General features: G+C 29.0%; 1 protein-coding gene across 6 annotated transcripts in view; it reads right to left on the reverse strand.

Annotated features, from left to right (window-relative positions):
• LOC108756622 (BAI1-associated protein 3) overlaps positions 1–20,901 on the reverse strand; it is a 103,019-nt gene that overhangs the window by 31,074 nt on the left and 51,044 nt on the right. For all 6 annotated transcript variants that reach the window (XR_001939850.1, XM_018500570.1, XM_018500573.1 and 3 more), the window contains exons 2-3: positions 16,676–17,303; positions 14,504–14,736 (exon numbers count right to left, since the gene is read on the reverse strand). Coding sequence is in view for 5 of the 6 variants with exons in the window: in XM_018500570.1 (XP_018356072.1) it covers positions 14,504–14,736; positions 16,676–16,882 (440 nt within the window). In the remaining variant the exon portion in view is untranslated. The remainder of the gene's footprint in view (positions 1–14,503; positions 14,737–16,675; positions 17,304–20,901) is intronic.

Below are 20,901 nucleotides of genomic sequence, written 5' to 3' on the forward strand. Positions count from 1 at the left end.
AAATAAATAAAAAAATTATTCAAATAATAATAAAAAATTTAAGAGACAAACAAAATTAAAGAAAAGTCGTTAAAAAATTCTTTTACGCTAGCGAAAAAATTGTAATCATATTTGTAATAAATTACAAATATTACAAAATAGAAATATTTATTATCGTAATTTAGACCTTATTCTTTTAAGATATTTTAATTTCCAATAATGTCTTATTATCTGAATGTATATAGTAGTTAATTTTTTTATTTGAATATAGTGAAAATATAATCGTAAAACCAGAAAATTCCTCTTTTTAACAACACGTACATACAAAGTGTATGAGAGTCAAGCAATGTTCTTGTAATTTAAATTTGTAAGGCACGAAAAAGTTGTACTTCGCTGCTCAATTTAAGACATTTTCTCTATTGCGTTCTGTACATCGTAGGATTTTACGAAAGCATAAGCAACTGACTATCTTTTATTGATGTACTAGAAACGGTTTATGCTACTTTTGCCGACAAAAGATGCGGTCATAAAAGGAATCGTTTTTACTAGAATGCTGTCAGTATACTGGTCCGCTTCGATCTCCTTTTATTTTTATTACCCGATTTCTACATTTATCTTATAATTTCTACTACGGATACTACAATATAATGGAGTGATACATGATGACATTAAATATTCTTGTTGCAAGATATTGATAAAGTAACGCGAGGAAAGATCGGCAATTTTTAATAAAAAAATCGATTAATATATGACCTTATTAATCTATTTATTTGAGCCTATTAATCTATTACCATTTATTCTAATATGCCCAATTAATAAATACAATTGACCATTAGAAAATAATGATTTGTGTTGTTTACATTGATTACTTTCTAAATATACAATACAAGCTTTTAATTTTATTAAAATATATAAAGTTTTGTATATATTTGCTTATATTTTTTAACTCAAAAATAAAAAGGTTTTATACAATACTTAATTACGATCCATTTTTTGAATAAATTTTACTACATTTGTACAATGAAAAACTTTGTTTTTAGTTTCTTTGCAGAAATCGAATTTTGTTTAATGTATTTATATATAATAAAAAATTAGAAATCATTTAATCTTGATAAAGTTTTATAAAAATTATATATCAAAATAAAATATTGCTCGTAAAATAAAATAAATAAAAAATTTGTATTTTCGCACACAAGTTTGACAGCTTAAGTTAGCATTTCTGTATATAGTAAATAATTATAATATAAATATACTTACAAATATGTATATAATAAAAAAATAATTAATAATAATAAAATATATAATAATAAAATATTTTAAATAATTATATATCAAATAACACATCTGTAAAAAAAGGGGAGAAAATCATTGTCCAATAATAGCACAGCTATTTGTAATCGTCACGGAGATCTCAAGGATCAAAACTGTAAAAAGCCTCTTGGAGAAAGTTCCACGTGTAACGCAACAAGGGTGAAGCGAAACGCTGTAAAGTATCATATAGGCAGATGCTTTTCTCTCCGATATTTTTCTACACGGTATATACGCAGCTACTTTTATGCTCTACCAGGGACACAAGCGCGATACTTGTTGACTCTCTTTTACACGAGGTCGTTCTAAGTGCTTACATAGTCTTATATTACTCTGATCAAGAAATGCAAACTAGAAATGTTGCAAGAAGAATTACAGATTACATTACACTGCAATTGTAAATTTTAATTAAAAATAAAGTAATATAAATGCGATTATTATATAATAAAGTAAAATATAGTACAATACACTAATAACCTTTAATTATTATAATTAATTTTTTCAGGAAATTCTTGGGAACTTAAATTTTTGAGCCATAATGTTAGAGCTATTACGACTTTATTTTAATATTATATTAATATTAAATATTTAAGTTATATCCCTCCTTCTAAGGTTTTAAAATTCATTATCATCATTGGCGCGATAACTCGTTCAGAACGAATTTTGATCTCTTTCTTCCTCAAAGGTTTTCTAGAATTTTATTTTTATAGATAGAAAATTCTAATCCTTCTGGGAATAATAAATTGTACCTATTCGTAGTACGGACTTTCCTATAATAAAAGTACGTGAGATCTACAGTTTCATGCCGATGTCTAATGACGTAAAATTTTTAAATTAGTATATAAATTATTATATTAGTATATAATTAGAGTATAAATATGAAATAGCATAATATGATAATGAATTTTTTGACGACTTCTTAAATTTATAACTCTTTTTCTCTGATTTATAAGACTCTTTGGATTATTTTATTATTTCAAAATCATATTATAGATAAAATGCTATACTATACATATTATTAGAGTTTGTGTTTCTTTTTCGTTGATAATGAACTCCGAAAATTCTACATATATAAAGAAAATTTAATTAAAATTTCGTCAAACTCCAATTTTCAGCTCTCTCTCAAATAAAAATATTTATTCACGGACATTATGCCTAATTTGTGATTAATTATAAATTTAATCACAATTAAAATCACAATTTCCTCGCATTGTCGAAATACTTTTTGACGTTCTTACCTTTCATTGGAAGATCATTGAGATTGGCGAGTCTCGACATCTCATAATCTTAATTGCCTGGTGGGGAAATTAGCACAGAATAAAATTAGTATCTCCGCTAATGCTCTTTGAGAAACTCGACTCACTCAGTTAAGATTCCTGCCACGAGATGAGATCGACTGAACTTGTTCTCCGAATGATTCTCTCAAAGAGGGGTTGGACGTTCTGCGAAGCTTTATTCGTGGTAAATATTTTACGGCGGTCGTTGGAAAGAAATGTTTGCATTATACCGGTCGTAATAATTCTTGATGTATAAAACGTCTGTAATTTTTCTACCGAATACATCGCATAGGCTGACATTAATTCTCTACAAAAAATGGAATATGTCGTTTTTATACCTAGCCACAGTTGTTGATGACAGGATATAAAAAAATATGCTATTTATAAATATTTATAATAAAGAATCGTGTATTAAATTTTATGGATAAATTTTTATGGAGTGATACATTTTTAAAAGTATGGATTTTTATTAAGAATGCACTTGAGACTTTTATTTATAATTCTTAAAAGAAGTAATAAGAATTTATTCTCTCACACCCTTAAAATACGCTTTTATGTAAATTTTACATTTAATTAACAGAATAATTTAATTTTTTGCATCCTTAAGGTTTAATTTATTACCTCTTACTTTTTTCATTATTCATTACAAAGGCTTTAAAAGAATAGTGACATTTTGACATCTTTGTTAAAGATGAGCTATTTTTGTTCTTAGTAGACAAAAAAATCTTCTTGTTTATTCAATATGATCATTATTGAACATCCTATATAAACACGTATGCTTAAGGAGAATTTGACCTACGTAGCGATCTGTAAATAATGGTGGCCGTCCATTATGTTGCACTTAGGACCGTCGCTACGCTCCTTGACAGTCTCGAGCACCCTTCATTGGCACGTTGCTGGCAACGTAGTTTCCAACACTAATCGCTAATAACAGCTTCGTCTATGAAGAGCCTTTTAACAATAGCAGCTTGACAGCACTCGGACCATTGCTGTAAAAAGTGTTTGAATGAAAAGTGCTCGAAATTGTTATTAGAGTGATACAATTTAATATTAGTATTATGAAAACTTTTAACATTAAAAATATATTTTTGAAATCAAATATGCCACTGTTTTGTGTCAGAACGCAGCTCAAAAATAATAAATTTGAAAAACAAGATATGTAAATATTAAATCGATAAGCATTGAGTTTCGTTGATTCTGCATCATTTTCGCGGGAACGTCACACGAAACTTTTCGAACGGAATCGACATACGGAAATCCGCGACTCAACTTTGAAAATGTAATCTCTACAAATACGTTATGCATCTGGAAACATTGTAGAACCCAGTTTTCATAACAGCATAAGATAACAAATTCGTTCATCTCTGTTGACTTGAAAGTTGCGCTATTGAACATCAAACATAAAGATATCGCATCACGCGAGCGCAATAAGTATGACGTTGTATTTGAGACGAAAAATATCTGCAAAAAGGACTTTGAAAATTTTTATATTTCAAAATTTTTATAAAAAACTTTATAAAATTTGGAAAATACTCTTTATAAGATAAATCTGACAAATTCCACATAAGTTTATGATTATAAAACTGAACATATAAAAGAACACCGCAGATTGATTATAAAGTATTTTGTGTATATATTAATTAAAATAAATTTATTGACGGAAATATCTCCTCTTTTATTTACTGAGTATTAATACACATTATTGTGTAATATGAGTACTTTATTATTAACGTAGATAAATTTTATAATGAATGTGCCGTAAACGGTATGTGTACTTTCGATCCTTACAAAACCTGAAATATTTATATAACAGATCCATCTCAATTTCACCGTAAGAATATAGGTATCCTGCTGAAATGATCTATATTTGCTGAAAAGATTGTCTGGGAAAATGATGAAGTAACAGAACTCATCTTGTTTTCGAATAACGCTCCATTTTATGAACGGATTTTCGTATCGGAGTGTTTTTTTGCTAGAATTACTGTAGCTATATGAGTGTTCTTTGTTTACATAATGTAGGAGATCGTCCATAAATTCACGAAAGCATGGTGGTCAGCTTAGGAAACCGTTTTATAAGTTTTTTATACGACGCTGTTGGTGGTCACGTCACAAAGTTAATTCGTCATTTTAGGATCGTGATGGCTATTTTCGGTCGTCGCTGTGCGCACGTTACGGAACATTTCCAGGCGTTTTCCACTTTTACGAACGCCCGCCAGCTATTTGCCGTTTTACTTCCCCTTTGTAATTTCATTCGCGACTTCGCTGCGACTCTGCCTCTTTCTATTTACCTTGTCCCGTAGTTATATGACGCGAGTTAAAGAGTGACGCTCATATAAACGAATATTGATCGAAAATGGTGATGCAGAAAATAAGCGGCGAGTCCATTAAGAGCTTCGACGCACTTTAATACGTATAGTAGCTTTTTCTTGCAATAGTTCAAGGTTTTTAACGCCAATTGTCAATGATTCTAAATCATAATAGTTAAAAAACTTTTAACACAAGAATTTGATGATTAAATAGCCAAAAATATATTGTAAACTAAATATACACAAATATATATAAAGATATAAGTTATGAATATTTAATTTTAATTGAAACTTTAAATATTTATAAGATTTTATCAAATAAAAATTTGAAAAAGAATTTGAAAATGTCAAAATTTAAAAACACCAACCCAAATAAAAATATAGAAAAAAAGATCTAAAAAGAAAAAAAACACCAACCCAAATAAAAATATAGAAAAAAAGATCTAAAAAACTGAAACGTTTAAGTAAAAAAAATTAGTAAATTTTGAATATTTCAAATATTAAATAAATTTATTAAATTAAATCCAACATTTTTTAAAGAATATTCGACATTTTATATAAGAAAGATCTTTACGCTTTTTCTCGGGCTTCTAGTAGATACGATACTCCTACTATACAATTAAAAAAGGTGCTGAAACTTTTAGTACGTATGGGAACACGTTCCAGCCATATCTATCTTCACTTTTCTTGGGTTTGCGGCGATTTACGAGCAACTCTTCAAATAATTACAGCCGCAACATATCGACAATATTTCTTCGGCTTGTAGTAAATCTTTATTAGCAAAATTTATAACTACTTGCAACGTAGTTTTCTTGCGGAACTGTTTCAAGTCCGTATATCTGAACTCATAACAAACTAGTAATAATGTCTGAGTTAGCCTGTATTAATTTATTATTTCTTAATAAAAATATGTCTTTAACAGTTTTCTAATTTTTTTGTGTGTATCGTTATCGCTTCTTTTCTATTTTATTTTCCTACATCTACATTATTGAACAATTTATATTTATTAAACTAATATTTTTTTCATTATTTTACTTTTTTAAATTTTACAGTATTTAATATTCCTAAATTTTTTTAAAAGTATTAAAAATGATTTTTAGTTATGCTTTATGTTTATTTACGAGATTAAATAAAAATGCCCGATAAAATTTATTGAAGAAAAATGGAATAAAATGTATCTAATTATTTACGTGAAACAGTATTTTTATTAAAATAAAATAATAAAACATAATAGCCAATTTTAAAAGTTTCGATGTGAGTTTGAAAAATTGGCTGAGCACCCATGAATTGGATGTAATATGTCGCGTCTAAATTCGCATCACGTCGTGTCCCTAATTGCAAATTAAGAAACTCACCAATATTGCTTTGGCGATTTGCCAGCTTGGAAATACTAAAGTGCCATTTGAAAACTTGCACGATTGCGGTAAAAGTTATTGGGTAGCGATAAACGGTGTAGTAAATTCAATAAAGATTCTTTTGATAATTCCATTCAATTGCTTTGTGCAGTACAATACGAATTGACTTGCGCTGCCAATTCGGACAATACATCACCAAGAGCAATACGGTTCCTACATGTCAAAACAGAGATAGAAAACTGGACAACAAAGGCAAACGTAAAACGCACTTAGGGAAACGCAGTCATGCGAGACATGATGTTTTTTACATGATAAAATGTGACATTTCAAAGCATACGAAAGAGAAGAATATGTAAGAATATTTTTCAATAGATGTTTTTTTTTGTAGTGTTTACATTCCTAACGTTTCTAGAATACGCTATTGTGCTCGAAATATGTTCACAAAATCTAGAATATATATAGTGTTAAACGTTTTTCATAAAAAAAAAGAGAATTTTTCTGTTAGAGCATTCGTATAATAAAATTAGTAATGTGTACGTCATATTATTAATATTAATATCAAAAGATATGATGAACAATTTGCGGAGTGATGAGAGTCTTGATGTATCACGATTCGCTCGTTGCGTAACATTTAACAACATTTAATTAATTGCTTGTTATTTACATATTGTCGAAAATTAGTTTCAATGTGTAGTCATTTGTCATAATTAATTACATCTGTATTGATTAAAGATAAAAAGCACTACACAATTTATAGTACTATTATAATAACGGAATATATATAAATGAGCATTTCAATGTGTTCATTTGGCATTAAAAATGTAATTAATAAATATTATGTAAATTTTATTTTGAACATTTTGCAGAAGAAAATTATATGTGGTCTCTTTTAAAATTCCTCAAGGATTGAAAAGAAATTCATATTAAACCATAACACACAATTAATTGGTATATCTAACATAATATGAATTGAAATGCTAGACTAATCGAGCAGTTGATGCAAGAAATTGTCGATTGAGCGAAAGATACATTGTATCAGCCTATGTACACCTGTGTTCTCACATGAATCGATAGACGCACATTCGGTCACAATTAGATAAAGCTCGATTTCTAGTAGAGGTGTTTACAAGTTGTTTACGATCGAGTAGCGGATTGAAAAGCGATAAGTACATGTTTACGTTTGCAAAAAATTAAAGTACATCGACGCTTTTATAAATTTACAATCTTTGTCCTTCCTTCAAAATCCTATCATTTTATCGGAAACTCTCTGAAACGGTAAAATTTTCACTAAAGACGGTATTAAACTAAATCTTGCTTAAAAAATAAATTTTTTCTCATTCGCATATTAATTTTTACGGAAAAGGATTATAGTGGCTCTGAAACAGTGTTACATTTTGAGGTAAGAGATATAATAAAAAATAAATTATAACAAATTTTACTCAGGAAAAGCCGTTTAAAACATAGCTCGCCTTTTAAAGGTTAAAAGCATATTAAACTTAAAATAGTTTAATTCTAAATTACTAATCTATTCAATATTTAAAAGATAAGATTATATAAATTTTATCACATTTATTTAAACAATGGAACAGTTTAGAAGTATTTAAATTTTTTAAAAATTAGGACATTAAGAATTTTACTATTTATTTCTTCATTGTTTATATCAAAGAAAGTAAAATTTTATTCATTAGTCTTAGCAACTTTATGCAGCAAAAAATTATCAAACAATTTCAACATAAAAAAAAATATTTTTGTATAAATATTTCAAATCGACAATTTTTTATTTAAAAATGAGCAAATACTGGCATTCTGGCTGCTAATAAAGAAGTTCAAAAGTTAAAATTTTTCTTATAAAATCCAGAACACTTCCATTTGAATTACATCAATTCGAGCACTATAAAAAAACTTAATAAGTGAACTTTATTTTTCGTGACCTGTTTTGAGAAAGTCCTTTTCAAGAAAATGCGAGATATTATCGTAACAAATAACAGTATTCTCTTTGCAATAAGTAGATTTATTTATCCCTGAGCTTATATTCTTTTTATAAAGTATTACAATGATACAATCATTGTGGAGAAACCACAAGTTATTTCGATTTACGCAGCATTTTCCGTTACGCTTAAATTTAAGTGAACTATTTTATTTATTTTTTTGTTATTTGCTTGAATATTTTCAAGTATGTAAATGTTCTGACAAATTTAATTTTATTGCAGGTTTTGCAAACTAAGATCTATCAAATGATATTTTTAATTAAAAGTACGAATCACAAATGTTCTATGATTAAAAAGAAATTTAAATATTGACCACAAAGTATTGTATGTAAATCTAGTCAAGATATACAGCTTTAATTCAATACTTCGAAATTCAGAATATATAATTCAAATATTTGAAAACACAAAACGAAATCTTATAATTCATGAAACTCATTTTATATGAATATAAATTGTATGAATATAAGTTCTACAAATAAAATAACATTGACACAATTATTATAATTATTCAATTTCTATGTTGATATACTGAACCTTAAAATTATATTATTCATTTATTCTTGTTTAAAATAGTTATATTGTTAAAAATAGAGAACTCTTTTAATATAACTAATATATAACCTTGAAGAAATTTTGCAGCATTCAGATTTTGTTTACGAATATAAGACACAGATGCAATAAATGTCAGATATGAACATAGTATAACAGAATAAGGATTCAACTGTCTAAGGAAATAAAATTAATAATGGAGTAAAATTAATAATAGAGTGAAGAATATGAAGACTACAGCGTAAAATATTTTCTGTATGTACAATAAGATACGATATTGACCGCTCGCCAAATAATCTCGCTAAATTGTAGGTTAAATTCTTATTAAAGAAAGATTAAATGCACGTGAATCAGGATACTGATACTGTCATATATTTCCAGTACATCATGCATTATAATGCATGTCTCGTATTTTCACTTCGTTTCAAAGAAAGTTTTACAAAGAAACAGGTAATACAACATGTAACATAATGTTACGTCATCAAACCAAGATTGGTGTCGTCCTCCATTACGAAGTAATGAACTTTTCATTGTTTATTTCCTTCCTTCATACAAGCTCCTCGTCAACGTCGTCAACGTTGATTAAGTTACACCTGCTGTGTCTAACTTCATTTGCTAGTCTCAAGTGAGATGTCTCGCTGGGGGAGATGTTGCCGTATTATCTAAGGCGACGGGTGATTCTCCGTTAGACTAAATCTAAGGAGTAACTGTGCAAGTGATTAAGTCATAGCGTGCTTTTTAATTTATATACATGAGAATTATTGTTTAGTATACAGTGATTTTTGCATGTTAATATTTAAACTAAAAATTTTATTCATTTTTAAATAAGTATAAAAACACAATTTTTTAATCAGTCAAATATTTTTCTTACACAGTTCTATATAAAAAATATGATTAAGAAAATTAGAGCAATATTCTTTCAACATTTCTCGTCGTTCTGTAATTGCCGGGAAATAACAATGTTAAAAATTGTGACATAAAAAGGAAGTCACGGATGTGAACGGATCCTTCTTCATCTTTTTCCGGAAATAGGTCACCCTGAGATCTTCGTTCTATCTCTTTGCCAAGCGTGCGGTTAAGATTTGCTATTTGTACGTGTAAGATATAATATCTTCTATAAGCAAGGCGTTCTCTTGTTACGGAAAAACATGACATCTATCACTTCGTGGCAGCTTCTAGTTTTGTTAAGACATGAGGTATCATGTATTGTGGAAATTCATCGTTGTCGATGCAAAGAAAGAACAGTGATTTGTTGCATCAAAAGATTACATTAACAAATGTACTGTTCTATGAATACTCAAATGAGATTCTTCGCGGTTTTATTATTCAAAAGTCATAACCCGAATGCTTATTTTTTTTACTTAGAAATTATATGAAAGTTATAAAGTACTCCATTAATTTTTATATGTTTTCATTATCGATTGAGTGTACAATATTATCAATTTTCATTTTTACAGCAGTACGATCTGGAAACGGCATATCGATATGAGAATATTTCGTTATCATGCAGAATGAGCGGCTCTGAAATTCGATGAACGGCGAGTAGCTTTTGTTGGTCTAAAGTCAGTTTCGTGGAATCGCAGATATCGAGGACGCTTATACAAAGGATGTCATGCTAGAAGGATAGCAGCCTTTGATTACAGCGGCTTCTACGAGCGATTCTACGAGCGAATTGGGGTCATCGAATGGTCAGACCTCGATATGTCTCTTCCCTTTGACGAAAAGGGTGGTTCTCAGATTTGGAACAAACGGGAGGTTGTTTTCATCGGCCGCTTTGAAAATTGCTGAAAATTTGTTTTCGACATACATGTTGAGAACATTATTTCCATGTGATGCGCTCGTCCGAAAATATTTATGAAAGCGAGTAAATTCGAGTAAATTCGAATTTTCCTCTTTCTAAACTCTTGATGAGTCTTAGGTCCGTAAATTTTCATTATTCACTTACTATGTAAAGAGGCCGAATAATTAATATACATGCCATATAGCAAAAAAGATGAGAAATATTCGTATTAAATTTAAAGCAATAAGAATTGGATCATGATAGCATACAAAGCTTTGACAAAAAAAGAACTATTTGAAAATTAAATGAAATCGGAAAAATGTCGCGGAACGTTTCATGAAGGTCTTGACCTATCATAGTATTTATGCAAACATATGAGTTTTAATTACATAGATATGGTATATTTTATTGCTACTACAACAATATCGAACAGCGATGCAAACATCTTATTTGTATATCATATCTATAATCCTAATAATGCGGCAAGAGTGATTGTATTAAATGAAAGCCGACTATTTTAATCATCTTATTTAAAAAATAAAAATTACATTCAAAATAACTAAAAAATAAATAAACATATAAATAATTAAAACATAAATTTAATCAGATTTAGAAATATGTCACATTCATTATATTTACAACAGCCGTTTTTAAATATTAATCAAGCTGATAAAAATTACATACTTTTTTTTAAAGATTGATCTAATTTATACACATAGAATGTATATATAGCTTTACTTTACTCAAATAATTTAATATTTATTGTAAATATATATAATATCAAATACTAAAAAAAAAAATTAAACTTAATATTAAACTTAATATTAAACTTAATAACGATAATAATTGTTAATATTATCATTTTTATGACAAAATAATTTCTGGAAAATATCAGGAATCTTTTGATACTTTTTGACAAGTATCTCTGATAAATAAAATTGATCATAAATTCTTTTAATAAATATGATAGACCAATGTTCTTTCTCATTCAATACACATAATCATAGGTTTTCCTTCTGGTACAAATAAATCAACCCTAATATTCGTGCAACATGTTGGCACATGCGTCTTGAGAAAACGTACATAGATGCACACAATGGAAACTTGCACAAAAGAACGCAACCGTACTTTGCGTCAACTTTACTACTCCTTTGTTACATTAGGAACATGGAAGTTTGTCGTGTATAAAATAAAGTTCAAAGAACAATAAGTTAAGATGTTTATTATTCTTGTACTTATTCTTCTCCAAGACCGACTGTATTAATAATAAGACTTTGGAGAAATAGTAAACCCGAAAGATAAGAGAATATTTTAAATTCATGTAATCGTTGATGCGTATGATAACTCCGGCAAATACGCCGCGCTGGGATTTACGCCGCAGAAGTCAGAAAAAATAGAAGAAGTTACTTAGCAACTACTTTGTTACATGCCTTTATATTATATTAGTATGTTATGATTTTAGTTTCTTATTGTTAATATTAATGAAATTATTGTGAGTTGATTTGTCACTGTGTTGAGTAGGGCCATCATAAATTATAATCTACATAAAATAATTACTGTAGGACGTACAAAAGACTTAGTGGTTATTTCATGATACATGGGTGTAGAGGAATAGTGAAGCATGTTGTATAACAAAATACAAGTACTTTGCTCTTGTATTTTTTGTTTAGTTTGTTTTGTATACCCCACTTGTTTGGGATATATGGCATTTTTAGCGGACAGGATTTATATATGCCCTAAATATACAAAGTGGGCAGATGGATTGATTTCAACGCATTACATGAAATATGTATCTCATGTCATAACACTTGTAATACGTGGGAAATTGTAATTATTATTTATAACTTCATATACATATTTATCATTCTTATTTCTTAATAAAACTTCATAAACGCATTTTATAAGTTATTGTGTCATTTTATGACTTATTTATATGCATTATTTGTAAATTTTTCATGAGCCGTACATATCCCCCCCTCTCCCTATAAGTACATCCCACCCTTGTGGAATAAACGGCAAAAATACAAGGGTTTAAAAAAGTTCATTTTTTTAATACAAAATATAAACATTTCGGATTTCCAATATTTTTTTCATAATAATAGACAGTACAAAGTTTTTTACTAATATAGTTCGTTTACTTTAAACATAATAAATTAAACATAATAAACAATACCTAATAAATTACAATAAGTTTTTGATAAATGCGACGTATATACCGGAGTTACCCTATAATATTTGTATATTGTGTTACATTTTATATAAGTCCAATTGTATTAATCAAATATTGTTATAAAGTGAAAAATACAATAAAATCTATTAAACTTCTCATAAAATAAAAAATCAATAAATTTTGAAATAAGAAAACTTGGAAAAACATGTTTATTTTTATAAAAGTTTTATATTTAATATTTAATTCAATATATTTATAACATATTAAATAATATAAAATTTTAATATTTAATAAATACATTATATGGAGAGGTATACATATATACATAGTATGTTATAATATTTTTATAAAAAAAAAAGATAAAATTGTCTATTTGCTTTTGGAACAGATAAAAGAAAGTTTCATTAAATTTTGTTATTATATTCATTTTGTCATTTTTCATACGTTTGTTAGACACGTTGCAAAAATATTCAACATGTAAGAGCACAATTATTATTTACGATCAGCCTATCTAATCGACTTATAAATATCGCGTTGCTGTAATAAAAACCCAATTATTGTGTTGATTATAATTTCATGGAATATTTTAGATTTACCACATATCAAAATATTGCGTGAAAGAAAATCCAGGTTGTGACAGAACTATTCGCTGAGGTGTGTTGGAGGAAAAAGAAGGGAAAGCAGGCTTTAAAAAGAGATTAACAGCTCGTGCTAAATGGCCGACTGCGCTTATGCATATGCAACGAAGCAGCTTAAGAGAAAGGTCGCAATGCATCGCAGCGGCCTTATTAAAAGTGCATTCGCCGCAATATGCACGCAAAATTCCACGGTGAAAATGCCACCATTGTTTCTCCGTCTCTCCTGCGTTCTGGACTGCAGTTCATCATCATAATTTACAAAAGTGATGGAAACTTTTTAAAAGAGAGAGAGAGAGAGAGAGAGAGAGAGAGAGAGAAATTTTGTGTGTGTGTGTGTGTGTCGCGAAAAGTGCGATTTGCTCTGAAACGTTCTTCGATAGAAGCAGAGGATGAGAATGTAGTTAACTGGAAAGCTTAGTGCACAACGCCAGTGTAACTGGATTAAAGCGTTGAATAGCTAGCTCACGCAACAGAGGCAGTGTCTTACTGGAAATCCGATTGAGACATTTGAAATTATGCGAAGAGAATCTCAAAATATTCGTGAAGATTCGACGAGCAATCAAACGAAATTATTTGCTCGAGCACAAACGCTATTGCACATTAAATCCGAAAAATAAACTTCCTTCGAAACATTTTGAATCTTTTGATAAAACGTTTTGATATCTCATTTCGTAAATTCTGCTAATTCAATAATTACGTTTATCTTCTTAATGATATAAAAAATAATTCTATATAATAGCAATATAATCAATTATTAACTTTAATTTAATAATTAAATATATTTTTTTATGATTATATCATTTGTTATTGTTAAATTAATATAATCATTGTATGTGTGTGTTTCGAAATAATGTGTATCGAGTATATCATTTAATGTAATGTTTGCAATGTTAATTTATAATAGAATTTTATTAACGCGTTGTATTTGTCATAATAAGATTCTATGATACTGTTTCATTATTACTTTATTTATTTGTAGAAGTTATATATATTTTCACTTTTAGCATCTATGAATTTATATTATTGTAAATATCATTGTTATTTTGCTTACATTTAAATTCATAGCAATCTATATGCAGTCGTGTACTTTGTATCGGAAGTGCGACAATTTCTTGGCACTGTAAGATGCACGCTCGTTATTCAGGATACTTACCCGGAAGTGGCTTGTATATCGACCTCCGGCCAGGATAGTCTACGACGGCAGAACATTAGAGGCGGTCGATCGCTGGATCCACCGCTCCGTCGAAAGGAGCCAACTCGCCTTGGTGATGTGGCACCACTTCCTGTCGCAGGATGTACCGTCAATCCCGAAGCTGGAGTGCATTCGAGAGTGCGTCTACGTGAAAGAGAGTGCGACGATGTGACAGTTCCTGGAGGTGGCACAACCTAAAAAAAAAGTAAAATTTCAGAGATGCGAAATCTAATTGTGAAATGGCTAAAGAAAATAGTAACTATATCTAAATGCATTTAACAATTATTTAATATTAATATCGTATTTAATTTGCTACATAATCGTTGTTTTTGGCAAATAATAATAATGATAATAATAATCTAAATATATATGATTTAATTTAATTTAATATTAAATTAATTTAATTCAATTTAATTTAGTACTTAATATTATAAATATATTACATGTAAATTAATATATATTTGAAAAGTATCTAAATGAAAAATATTATTGTTTATACAAAAGAAAAAAATTATATAATAATTACATTTGATAATACTTATTTCAGTATGTTTTTTTATAAAACATTTTCATCAATTTCTAGTTTAGATGTTTCAATTAACTCATTGACGTTGATATAAGATATTGTTTTGTTAAAAATGTTTTTCTACATCAACTCACTTTTTTACACGTTTATATAAGATTTGATAAATTCACATTTGCTTGTTCATTTAAACAAATGACTGATGACAATATACTCTAAATATCAAATCAACTGTAGCTATATATTATTATGCGTTTAATATAATAATTCATCGTTGAAAGCATATGCCTCCGTTCGTTTGCATAATAATATCTGTCATGCTTATTAGAGAAACATGTCCCAGTTGATGCATTGTATATTAATAAATTCCGATTGGAGTAGGAAATCGTAATTTCGCATTGTTAAAATTTTCCTGGCGCATACTTAATGTTGTATCAGAATAATTTATATTCCCAATATTGATAATATCGGAAAATAATGTCGTGAGAGAATTAAACTTTTTATGTCTGCATAAATTAATACCGATGTAACAAGCGGTTAATTACTGCTTCTAGTGCATATTGGTAATCAATAAATTGACTTTTCCGTTAAATGAGCAACAACAATTGCTTCTCTGTGCGTTCTTCGATCGTAATATATCCTCTTTAATATCGTCTTTCTTAGTTTCTTTAATTAAGAGAAAATACGGTCGACCTTTGGTCAATCTCGTACTTCTCATAAGTAGTTAATCTTGGTTTTATACAATTAGATTTACTATTAGGATTCGTATTAAAATTTATCGTGTTATTTACTCGAGGAAATTTGCGTGGCTATCAATTGCTCGATTGCACATTGAGAAAAAGGAATGTCACTTCAGATAATGAAATTATTTGCTTACGGACTAATAAAAAATACGTTTAATTGAACAAACTCAAGTTATTTTATTCTATTCAAATTCTACCAAATTTTTATCATTATACAATAACATTTAATTATTAGAATAAGTGTCAGAAAATATTTGTTTATTAATAACATCATCCAGTGTGACTAAAATAATTCATAAAATATGTATTATTTTTCTTATTTGCACAAAATGATGCCTTTTTGCTATAATACTTAGTGTGTAAATTAATTAATTTACAATGTTATTTCTTCAATTTAAAATTGTATAAATTCGCAACACTACACATTAAAATCGTAAATAAAATTTTTGAACCGTGTATTTATTTAATTAATTAAGGCAGATTTAACCATCAATAAACAATAAGTTTGTTAAGAATTAAGTACGATAAAATGAATGTTTATGCAAGAAATGTAATAAATTATTGATATTGACAATAAATTATTAATTCATCATCAATAAATGATTGCTGAATGTATTTTTGCTGTAATGAATAAAACTGATATAATATAGTTTCTATAATGACATACTTTTTTAGTTTTAATCATTATATTAACAGTAAAGAGAAATTATTAAAAAATTTAGAAATAGAAATAGTCGTCATTTATTGTGATAATAATATTCTATTTTTATTTTATATTAAAAGGGATTGAAATCTTAGAAAATAAGAGTATGGTAAAAAAATATACAAGATTCTTCGCTCATTCTCCAACACATTCTAATCACGTACCTTGGGAAAACCATGTGGTGTAGCTTGCTGAGCAGTGGACGTGCTAGTATTGGTCGTTGAGGTAACGCTTCCAGTAGAACTGCTTCTTCCGGTCCCACTGGTATCACCCTTCGAGTCCTCACGACTGAAGGAGAACCTCTTTGGACTCAGACTAAAACTAGCCACGCTGTTCGTCACGTACTCCTGTAGGGAACTGAAGAAACTCATTTTTGTCGTTGATGCAGTGTTTTTTTTTTCGTCGTTTTCTGCGTGAGTGCTGATACTAATTTTTCAACAAATGATCGAACGTGTCATCGTTGTTTTCCCCTTGAATTCTTTCTCACTCTTAGGGATTAAAATGCCGTGATGCGCCTTAAAATCTACAGGCATCGATCTCGTAAAAGATCAACGAGATACCGTTCATCAGCTGACTCATCGTGAAGGCAAATCCTCCAACCTCGGAAATTTTTACTTGTCGCGTTGCAATATCGATTCTCGGCTACGGCCATTTGTGACTTCTTTTCAAATCCTTTTCGTGACTCTCCCGAGAGATTTCTACTCGCCGCAGAAGTCATCGTACTTCGTCGAGTACTTAAGATATTGCACAGTTCCGACGTTTTGGCTCGCGCCAATGGCTTGAGGTAATCATCTGTGAAAAATTGAAAAGATAAAATTAGACGTGTACAATATAATTGACACGTGTTAAAATTAATAAATTTGTAAACTAATTTGGTATATAAAAATGTTATCTTTCGGTAAATTTCATATATAATAATTACAATATAGAAATCGTTTGGTTTTTTTAATGCAAATAAGCAAGCTGAAATAATTCACTAGATTTTAACTTGTACTAAGAAAGTTATTGCGTTGTTAGAGAGTTTGTTAAAATGTCAAGCAAACACATCAAGAGTAATTTGATTTTTCTAACGCAAAGCTGTTCAACTTTTTCAAAATTATTCGGCAACTATATTCAAACTTAAACATGTATCTATGCAAAGATGGATTGTCAATCATATTTAATGTTAACTTAGAAAATTTTTGAGGATACATATTTTATATTAGAATACTTTATAAATCACTTTTATATATTTATTGTGTATATTTTTGTGATTTAATAATTGTAAAATTCGAGCGAAATGATAGTAATGCGTTTTTAATGACTATCACATGAAATTATTAAAAAAATAAAAATTACTAATATTATTGTTAAATAAATAATTACAAAAAGCAATAAAACATTTATGTCATAATTATTAATTGAACTTATCAAAAAATTGATTAATCTTATTATATGCTCTATGAATGTACTTCGGCAACCACATAAACAGAATATCCTGACAGTATCATGTGATTCGTTCAAAAATATTCTCTATGATTCAAGAGATTAAAAGGCATAAAGTAGACTTGACCGAGCGTAATTACGGATTCGAGGCGATTTGAAGCTATCTCGTAAGCACTTTCTAGGTTTCTTGTCGGTTGAGGCATTTGTCCATTACCTCACGAGCCATACGTTAACCGAATCTCATTTGAAACATCGGGCTCTTGCGATTGAGAGTGGACCTGGAGGAAACCGGCAAAGGATTGAGGGGTTGGGCAAATTCATCCGCGACCAGCTGCATTTCCGCTGCGGTACTGCGTGACAACGCAAAATACATACACGCGAACAATAAATCGAATAGCGATGTAATTAGAACCGCGATTGTGTCTGATGAACAATCTCGCAAATCGTCCTAGAACCGGATATTCTTGTGGTTACTCGATAGATATTCTTTGAATGGGATTGTTAGTAGTAGTTAGTATGAAATTCATGCATTATGTAAATTGCATATGTATGCATTGCATAATGAAGTATTTTAGAATCTGTGAGTATAATTTTAAAGAAACATTTTGATAATTTTACAGACATGTTTTCTTTAAAAAAATATGTATTTTTAAAAGATTTTTGTAATTGCAATATAATTCAAAAACTACTAGTTCGTCCAGGTTATTACTAAGGAAAAATCAAGAAAACTATTGCGTTTATCATAATTGTTGCTCTTTAAGATATACATATATTACGTGTATGTTTTAAAAACATGTTTTCTTATTATTTACACATGCATAAAGTGTATACTCATTATGATTTTGTTAAATAAGGATTAATTATGATAAAATACAAGCAATTATTCAGCAAGAAGTTATCAGAAATCAATAAAGTTTATATAGTAAAGTAAAAAAAATCAAAGAACTGTCGTTCTGACGCCACAGTTTGTTTTCTTTCTTATGCAATATATACCTACTACGATATGTGAGTAGCGTTTTCGAACGCAGTTGTTGTCCAATAAACCGCCATTAATTGCAATCGGTTATCCAAATACCTACATCTGGTGCAAAATGCAGCGCTCATATGGGCTACTACCAAGCTGCGTTTAAGCTTCGAAATTGTCGCCCTAATCTGAACCGCGATGTTTGCAAAACCGTCGACGTCGCGAGAGAGTCGAGCTTAAGAGAAGTAATGAGCCCCGCAGGAAAATAGGATGACGTAGCTAGAAGGTAAACGTGCAATGTAAACGCGACTTGACGGGGTAATCCTCGAAGTTACATTGAGATCACGAAAGCACGCTAGAGAGTTACGCTGTGTTGTAAAATCACGATCGAATCAGCTGAATAGGCTAGAAAATGAAACGTCACCCTCCCCTCTCTCCTCCTCCCGAGGTGATACCCGCGAGCCTATTAAATTTTGCTTCAAACTTAGAGTTCTATACCGCCCGCATTTATACATATGTTGCATAAAATATTGGCAAATATTTAGTGAGTAAATTCGGACAATTTCAAAAGTAAATCCTCTAATTGCTTTGAACATATAAGGAACAAACTTTCAAAATGCGTTTTGTCCAAAATTTCATTTTTTTTTTTAGTTAGAGATGGCGTAGTGTTCAGTGTTAAATGACTTACATTATAAACTACTTTGAGGTGGTCAAAAAGCATTTTTTCATTAATTTATATGCTAAAAAAACATAGACATTTCGTGTATTATGTTTTTTAACTAGAAATAAATAAAATGCATTTGTTTAACATTTTTAAACAATTGTTAAGTAATTTTATTTAGTATTTCACATCCTACTGATTGACATATTGTTATTTTCTAAGTGCATAGTTTTCTTGTGTGTGTAATTTCTTTCTTTCTCATTTCCTGAAAATTACAAATTTTTGACAAAATGCATTTTGAAAGTCTGTTGTCTATATATATATGTACCTTGTTCGTATTATAGAATTGATTGAAAAGATTCTATCATCAAAAATATATTACTTTGTTAAGATGTATAAATTGTTCTTATTATATTTTTCGCACACACAGAATGTTATACAAAGCAGTGTCAATATTGTATGAAGTAATTTTTAAGAAGGAGTACCTAATGTATAATAAATCACATTTTCTCTTGACAAATTCTACATATATTATGATTCTCCTTCTTAGTTATGAATTTTGACGAAAGATTACTTCGTGTATTCGTGAACCCTTCGCAAATGTTGTAAAAAAATTCAAATGTTAGTAAAAAGATAAACATGTTTGGAATTTGTTGAAAATAGTTTCTATTAAATATGAATAAATTAAAATTAAATTACTAAAGACGTTTATTTTTATTATTTCGAGTTTTTCATATTTTTACGAAAAATATGCAAAAATGTTTTGAATTGATGGTTCATACTCACAAAAGCGAATAATTGTCTCAAATTTTAAGAATGTTCTTAAAAGTATAATATTTAGCATTATATCGCACTAGCGACGTAAGTAATGTTTAATGCTACAAGAATGCATTAAAAGATTTCAAAGATAAATGCCGCATCTTAGTAATATCATATTATCTTGAAAGTTCACTACGTGAAGTTTTAATGAAACTGCGTAGTTTCTGAGTAATAAACCGTCATAGACAGAAGAAGAAGCGAGTAATAAATTCTTGTAAAGAGCATAACAGTTTCTGTTGATGTAACGACTTTTGGAGGTTTCAAACAATTCTAAAAAAAACAACACTCATTGCGATGCGCGAGATCACTTAACGATCCTTCAGATACCGTCATATACATTTTTATCCTTGTAATATTGTATTTTGCGGGAATAATTGCTTTCAGGGTTTACCAGTGTAATAATGCGACGGTGTGACGCAAAGAGCTAGCGCAACTCGTCTTTTTTTTCTTACTTTTTCAGAATTTTAATTGAAGCATGTCTAGCCTTCTCTCTTTTTATTTATATATATAATAAAAATTAA

The sequence above is a fragment of the Trachymyrmex septentrionalis genome, unplaced genomic scaffold, assembly GCF_001594115.1.
Source record: "Trachymyrmex septentrionalis isolate Tsep2-gDNA-1 unplaced genomic scaffold, Tsep1.0 scaffold129, whole genome shotgun sequence".
In the NCBI taxonomy this organism is placed as follows: Eukaryota; Metazoa; Arthropoda; class Insecta; order Hymenoptera; family Formicidae; genus Trachymyrmex; species Trachymyrmex septentrionalis.